Below are 8,153 nucleotides of genomic sequence, written 5' to 3'. Positions count from 1 at the left end.
AATCCGGGGACGAGGCTCCCCTCAAGCTTCCCTAAGCTTTTTTGCCTCGCCTCCGTCCATCTTCTGTATGGAAAAATAAATGAAATGAAATGAAATATCACCACCATTCCAGGCTTCATAATACCTCCTAATCTTTCAACGAAACCACAGTGAACAGCAGGCGCTTGAGGGGGCTTCACTACGTAGGTTCTGTTGTTCTTATTCGTTTGTTTCACTTTGTATCGTATAGGCTGGTCGCAATTTCGACAAGTCCATCAGTCTGGAATATCTCCGAGGTCTGATGGGCGTCCACCCGATGTCGTTCATGCACCGGCTGCCGACAATCGAGCACGACGTCGACCCAGATGATCTTCCCGATAGCTTCGACGCCCGCCAGAAATGGAGTCACTGTCATTCCATCGGAGACATCAGGGACCAAGGTTCTTGTGCATCTGACTGGGTATGTAACGCGCCTTTCTTCTTTTCTTCACAAATAAAGAGAAACTAAAGAGTGGTTTCTTCTCTTTCACGGGGTGTTTTATTTCATTTACCATATATTCACACGAGCGACATCCTCATGGAATATTCTAGTGGAAGAAAAAGCGAAAACACCGCTTACAGAGCCGAAGTAGTGGATCCTGCTGGGTATGTACAGGTCCCGCCAAAAGTTTACGGAACACGCGAGCGGTGTATTTTCTCCTCGGTACGACGCCCTGGGGGGAAGCGGAAGCTGGCGAAATCAGGCCAGTTCACTGCCTCAGAGGGGTGGACGACTACGCTCTTAGCGACACACAGCGGTAGTTTCGGTATGGTTACTGTTGTATGTGCCCGCAAAGTGAGTTGGATTTTGCTGTTGTGCTCGCCAACAACACGTGATTCAACGATTGTTGAGACAGGGAGCTCGCCGCTATCATCGTGATAACAAGGATGAATCATAGTGGAAACACTTTACGGTGTATTGCTTTTATTGGAAAGCCATGATATGTAGACAAGAGAAAGAAAGGTATCTTGTAAACAGTTGCTTTATTATGGACGACGCGTGACGAGCTGATAAACAATTGACGCTGACATCGATAATTGATTGATTGATAAACAACTGACGTGTGTCACGAGTTGCTGACGAGCACAACAGTTAAATCCAACTGTCTTCGCGGGCACATACAACAGTACTCATACCGAAACTACCGCGGTGTGTCGCTAAGAGCGCAGTCGTCCACCCCTCTGAGGCAGTGAACTGGCCTGATTTCGCCAGCTTCCTCTTGCCGCCAGGGGTGTCGTACCGAGGAGAAAATACACCGCTCGCGTGTTCCGTAAACTTTTGTCGGGACCTGTACGTGTGGCGTACTGCGCATTAGCAGACACCGTCAGCGTGTTTTTCTGTTGTCTGCTACAGAATATCTTGTGGCGGTGTAGCACCATATTCCCAAAAGTTTGCAGTGTACGTCAAGACACGACGTTCAGCGCTCGCGCTCACGTGACGCTTTTCGCATCTTCTGCTTCTGGGGGAATGTCGCACGTGTGAATACATGGTTACGGAATGCTGTCTGATGAGAGTTCCTTTCTCGCTCAAAGGCGCTCGCACCAGCGGAAGCCATATCAGACCGTGTCTGCATTCACAGCCACGGGGAGATCCAAGTGAACATTTCAGCGGAAGATATTTTGGCCTGCTGCATATGGTGCGGCCATGGGTATGTTGCCAGAGATTTGCTCGAACTTTGCATAACCTGTAGGTGGCGCATCTAAACTCCAACATGGCAGACGTGTCCAGATTATCGCTTGGTTTCGATCTTCAGATTTCTCAAATGTGCGATGTTGAGTCTCGATACGTTGAAGGCGAAGCAGTCGTAAACGCTGCTCGTACCCCCAGCAACACCGAATATCCTCTGGATGTACGAATAATGTCTTTTGTACGTGATATGGATATCCCTCAGATATCAATCGGACGTACGGATCCGTTAGGATTACTTCTAGCAGGCGTAACCGTGTTGTCCGAAATGACATGGCTATAGTTGTCGCGTATTATTTGCGAAGTTCCGGCGTGTTTGATCAACCGCACTTCGTGAAGATTAATTTCCCGTTTACCGGCAGCGAAGCCGAAATAATAAGCAGTGAGCGCACCACAGACATGCAAGTGCACCACAGCAGTGCTCCTGCACTCTTACGTGCGCACTCTTATACTTCTAAGTGTGTCTCGTGTGTACGAATGTAGTTTAGATTTTTCGAGGTAACGTTGCGACACCCGTGTGTCACTGTTTCGCGTATGTTTTGCGGAAACCTTGTTGGAAACGCCCACGTGTCGTCTGAATGTCGTCACTCTGACGTCATGCGTACACTCTAAGAAAAAAAAAAGGTAGAAATTCCTACCCAAGCTGGTAAAACGACAGTACTTCTACCACTTTGGGCCAATCCACGCGTGCCTTCTCGTCCGCGGGTGTAAGCGGAGACGTCCCTTTCCCTTCTTCCTCACTCTCAAGTTTGCTCTTATTTAAAAAAGGGTAGAATTTCCTACCCAAGCTGGTAGGACGACAGTTTCTACTCTATAGTTTGTTTCTACTCTGCAGTTGTACGCAAAACGTAGAATTGGTGTGAATAGAAGTGAGGTTGCAATACAGCTCTACAAAGATGGGTAGAAAATTCTACCTTTTCTTCTTGCAGTGATACGTCTCTCGGTGCGAGGATTTAAAACCGTGGGGATTCCGGCAATTTAATACTCCAGTAATGTATTAGTTTTCCGGTCAAGTCGGCGGAAAATAAAGCAGGGACCTCAGAAGTTAATAAACTACCCCCAGAAATTATGCAAAAAATGTGTAAATTTGTGCTTGGAAAGCGGAACAACGGGAGCGAGGTGTGATCTCCCGCCTGCTTCAACCGCTGTTTGCCGTCAGCCATACGCATAACAACGATACTTGAACGTGCATAATTACTAGAAGCCAAGGCTAGGCCAAGCGTATCATGTACTTCCGTGTCTATACCGTCATTAAAGGTGATGAAAGTAACTGCAATTAAAAATCCCAGTGCAGCAGGGGATGGCGAAAACATGCGCTGATACAAAGAGACGACGACGAGTCGCCTGTTGCACCGGGTTTTTAATGGACCTTTTTCACATACGCGTCGTATCCTAGCGGTCCAACGAACCACGCTCGGAGCGCGTCAAAACATATCCACGTTGGTATAGTACAAAGGTCCAAAACCAGTCATGAGTGGGACTTTGATTTCGCGCCGTATTCGTACGGTCTCCCCACCGGTCCCCACTTCTGTCTTCCTCATACTGCACCATCTAATGAAGACGCGGATAACCCTCTCCGGCGCCTCAGGGTCATGCGCATGCGCGTAATTCATTGCGAAAAAGGTCCATTGACTCGTAATGTCTAGTAGACATACGAACCCACCCGAGTTTTACACTACCTTCCCAGGTGCGATGGCGGGATACCTAGTTTCTCCTGGATATACTGGAACGAGGAAGGCATTGTGACTGGCGGTCCCTTTGGCACCAAGGACGGCTGCGTGCCCTACTCAATCCCTCCCTGCGAACACCATATGAAGGGCAAGCGAGCACCTTGTACAACGATCCCGACTCCGACGTGCCAAGAGAAATGCCGCGATGGGTACGAGAAGACCTTCAAAGAGGACAAACATTATGGTATGCTTCACAACACAAACAAAGAATTGATGTGTTAAAAGATAAAAGCAAAGCGAATCACACTAGGCGCATTGTGTATCCTCTGTCATTACTACCCAGAGCTGAGCGCGGGTGCGGGTATACCCGCGGGTACCCGCTGTTACCCGCACATCGTCACGATTTGCGTATAGCAATTCGCGGTCGTTGCGGGTAGCGGGTAAAATGCGGGTGTACCCGCAATGCGACCGGGTATGCCCGCATTAATCTCACTCCATGGCCAACTAAGTGATCCCTCTGTGTCACACGCGAGCTCAGCAGTACCCTATGCCGTAAATCCATGTGCCAGACTGCAGCAGGCAAGTGCTGGCGGGCGAGTTCGATTATTAATGCACACATATATGGCTCTATGTTGATTTTTCGCGGGTTCGAACCCGGCCGAGGACGCCAGCAACTTGGTGGCAGGGTACAAGTTGCTTAGACACGCCGTCTTCCGCGAGGGACGTTAAATACGGGGTGCCGTGTGATGAGCTTTCATTGCACGTTAAAGAACCCTCAGGTGGGCAAAAGCAATCCACAGACCGACCGCTGTGGCGTCGCTCATGATCTCAGTTGTCTCGCGACGTAAACACCCAATTATTATTATTATATATGTTGATTTGCAGTTTTATTGGCATACGATTGAAGCAGCCCGAGACACGTAGTAAACACTGAGAATTTCCATTGTTTAAAATAGAAACAGCTGTAAAGTGGACGAAGAACACTCACCTCTGCGGGTCCCAATGCGGGTATGCGCGTATAAAGACAGCACTGCGCGTGAGGGTCGCCCAAATAAAATTATTGCGGGTGCGGATCCAAGTTTGCTTACCCGCACTCACCTCCAGTCATTACCGTTGGTCATCGTAAGCACTTGACCGTCGCACTGGCGGAGACACATGCCGTGATGGCGGATGCATTCTGGTGATTCCACAGGGTGCGTCAATTAAATCCCCGGGATAAATAATTCGCGAACCGACTTACTACCCCTTACGAGACCTGCGGTGGACGCCTTTTAGAGAAAAATCGGACACTGAAGCGGGTTATTTGTTGCAGTAGTTGATTGGTTTCGGTTTACATATTTTTGTCACGGCTGGTCGCGGAGAGGCGCAAAGGGATGCGCAATGGTATGTTCCTTCGAGGTTCCCAAAACTATTCCATCCCGCAAGCGCCATCTGTCGTTCATTTTGCGAAGCTTCACCATGCAGTCGACGTACGCATCTGTCGCGAAGTTGTTTCGTCAAACGTTCTGCTGTCGCAACGTTTGCTACTCATCAGTAAATGTGAGACAAAGTGTGACTGCTGTTGTGAGACACACCATGAAAAGTTCTCAAATCGGTTATCCACGCGGTCGGTTGCGCGCAATATGCTGTAGAGAAGATGGCTGGACTACTTCAGACCGTAGGGAAGAGAAACCAATCAGAAGTCGTCCTTCTAAGGTTATCCTATTTGCTCATCCCGGTGTTCTGCATAGCCTAAGACAAGTTTCCACAAACTGGGTCGGAAGCTATGTAAGAGTGATCTTTCCTCAGGTGGTGTCTTCAGATCATTTGTACTTCCCCCAGGTCAAGCACCTTACTCCGTTGGACCAGACCAAGACCAGGTTAAGGCAGAGATCTACAAAAACGGTCCAGTGGTAGCTGTCTTCGAGGTCTATGAAGATTTCTGGCACTACAAATCCGGTATGCTGTCCCCTACTCTTCTGTCGACGGTGAAAGGTTTTTAGCACTTGTAAAAATCATTTTTTGCAGGTGTGTACAAACACACCAGTGGCCCATCCTCTCGCGCCCATTCAGTTAAAATCCTGGGATGGGGCACAGAAAAGGGTGTGCCCTACTGGCTGGCGGCCAACTCGTGGAACACCGACTGGGGAGAGAACGGTAGGTGTGGAAATGAAATTTTGAAACTTGAAATATACACACAAGTACATCGAAGGACTTCTCCCAAGCGCAAAGAGAAAAGATAGAGGAAGTTTAAATTGTGAAATACACAAGTACGTACCAATACTCTAGCTAAAAATAAACTCTACCAAGCTAGCCTGCTGACTGTGTCGGCTCCAAACGGCGATTTGACATCCTTTGTACAGATGGATCTGATCGGTGCGTATCTTCACCACCTATAGCACGCTGCTTGCCAACCATTACCTCCAATGACAACGTTAACAGGAGGAAGAGCCTATTATGTACAGCATTATGGCTACAAAATAGGCACCGCTTCGCGTTTTCAACAAATAAGAGACGAGAACGTTGTCATTCCGGATGATAGGTGGGCATTTTCCTACGGCCTCACTCATCCTCACCTCACGAAGCACAGACTTTATTGGCCTCACTTACTCTCACCAACTTTTCCGCAGCAGTATCTAAACCTCATTCGCCCTCACCCTCGCATTCAATTTTAAATTTTGCCCTCACAAACATCACCTCAGCGCATCGGGATCCCGAGAGGCCTCACCATCCTCATCCTCACATGCGTTCACATAATGAGGCTATTCACAACCTGCATGGCCTCACGTATCTTCACCTCGTGAGGGTGCTCATCCTCACGTGTCCTCACCTCACGAGGGCCCGCATGTCCTCACGGCGCCTCACGTACTTTCGCCTAATGAGGACCCACATGGCCTCACGAGTACCTTCACCTCATGAGGACCCTCATGGCCTCACGACAGCTCATTCTCACAGCCCTCGTCTCGTGAATGCCATCATGGCCTGCCGTGTCTTCAAGTCACTAGGAGGCACATGTGCCTCAGAAGGACTTTACGTCATGTTCACATGAGACGTCGGCGTTCAACTACTGTGTCGCTAGTTGGTGCTAATGATATTGCGCCGCATTAAGCGGTTAATAGGTTTACGTGCTGTGGTTGGATAAATTTGGTAACAGTTGTTGCTGTCACAGTGAGGTTTAACGTTAGTGTTTGGCATCAGCAAAGAGGAGCCCGAACCCATCAGCACATCCGTGAAGTCCATCACGAAGGGCCTCACGGCTACATCTGTGAGGCTCCTCACGGAATACGTTGTACCCTCACGTATTAATGGCCTCACGACAACTGGCCTCATGAGCGCCCTCACGGTGGGCCTCATGATGGACAATGCCTCACGACTGTCCTCGTGAGGGACATTCAGCGTGGCTTGGCCTCACTCATCCTCACTTCATCGTCGTGAGGTGAGGGTGAGGCGTCTTCATGAGCGTCCTCACGAGTGAGGACGCCCAGCAATGTTCGTAAATGATGGTTGGCTAGGAGCGTGCCATGTGTGAAGTTAATTTTTAATAGTGTAGAGTAGAACGTTGTGTACCTCCGCGTTGGCGTCTGATTGCATGCTACAGTTCTTCAAATGACGTAACAATCGATATAGGTACCTGTATGGCAGAACCATATCCGAAAAAAAAAGTGTGTTTTTGTATTAACGCTGCACACGTTATGGAGGAGAAGTATTGACCAATGAATTGTAAATAGGATTACGAAGCGCAGAGGCACAGTACCTATTACAAACGTTACTAAATACCTGCAGATAGGAGCTCTTACTTCACTTACCTAGTGTAAAAACTTTGTTAAGCAGTTAACTATAATGTGAAGTCTCCCCTTACGTATACGCTCCACAGTGACAGTCTCAAATCTGCTGGCTATATAAGTTCTAGTTCGGTGCGACGTAGCCTGTACCCAGTGGCCATGGGATGAAAGCGTTTTTATTCCATTTTCTATTTCAGGCTACTTCAAGATCCTGCGAGGCTCCGATGAATGCGGAATTGAACGATTCATCAGTGCTGGAATTCCACAGAATGAATAAACCACTTGTGTATGGTTGTCTGTATCATGAAGAATCATGGCATGGTGCTAACATTAAGCACGCGTCATCACGACGCAAGCATGTGTACGAGTGAATGAATGTGGGGTCAACGAACACAGCCGTGGATAGACGTAATACTGGTGCGAAAATATTCGAGAAAGGTTCCCGAGGGCGAAATAGACCAAACTTTTCGTCTGCTTATCATTAACTGCGAACTGGACGCTTCGCAGATGGGATGTGTGATTTTTCCAATTTTTCATAAACGTCTTTGAAAAAAAAAGAAAAAGAAAAGCACTGCATAAACACGCAGTTTCTCTTCCATTTCCCCACAGGCTTTCCAAGATCTATCGAACAAGAGTGATTTCATCAAAATCGGTGTAGTAGTTATTAACCAATAATCCAAAGGTTTCTCCCATAGCAAATACATGGGGCTTCGCATATTTGGGACCCTCCCCAAAAGTATCTCTGCGACGCCATAGAGGCCATCCAGAATCGGGTTGCCCGTTTCATTTTCAACGGTTTTCCGCGCAAAAGACAGCGTCTGTTGTTTTTACGCGGAGGCGAGGCACATTTGCTGAGCCCTCGCTGTTCCTCGGCGGCAACACACTACCAGTTTGTGATGAGCAAAAATTTCTGGGGGTGGTATTTGACAAGAAGCTGTCTTTCGTGCAACACATAAACTATATAAAACAGAAGTGCCTGAAATCCTCCAAAATACTCAAAGTTTTGTCCCATCGATC

The 8,153-nt window shown here is 48.1% G+C and overlaps 1 protein-coding gene across 1 annotated transcript; it reads left to right on the top strand.

Annotated features, from left to right (window-relative positions):
- The first annotated feature begins 234 nt into the window (after nucleotides 1-234).
- Nucleotides 235-7,429, top strand: LOC135374216 (cathepsin B-like). The gene is made up of 6 exons (XM_064607221.1): nucleotides 235-439; nucleotides 1,552-1,667; nucleotides 3,393-3,619; nucleotides 5,197-5,313; nucleotides 5,383-5,511; nucleotides 7,334-7,429. The coding sequence occupies exons 1-6, from the start codon at nucleotides 281-283 to the stop codon at nucleotides 7,411-7,413; spliced, it is 828 nt and encodes a 275-aa protein (XP_064463291.1). The 5' UTR covers nucleotides 235-280; the 3' UTR covers nucleotides 7,414-7,429.
- Nucleotides 7,430-8,153: the final 724 nt, after the last annotated feature.

The sequence above is a fragment of the Ornithodoros turicata genome, chromosome 1, assembly GCF_037126465.1.
Source record: "Ornithodoros turicata isolate Travis chromosome 1, ASM3712646v1, whole genome shotgun sequence".
Taxonomy (NCBI): Eukaryota; Metazoa; Arthropoda; class Arachnida; order Ixodida; family Argasidae; genus Ornithodoros; species Ornithodoros turicata.
The sequence above is the reverse complement of the archived record's forward strand: the minus strand, read 5'-3'. Positions and strand labels throughout refer to the sequence as shown.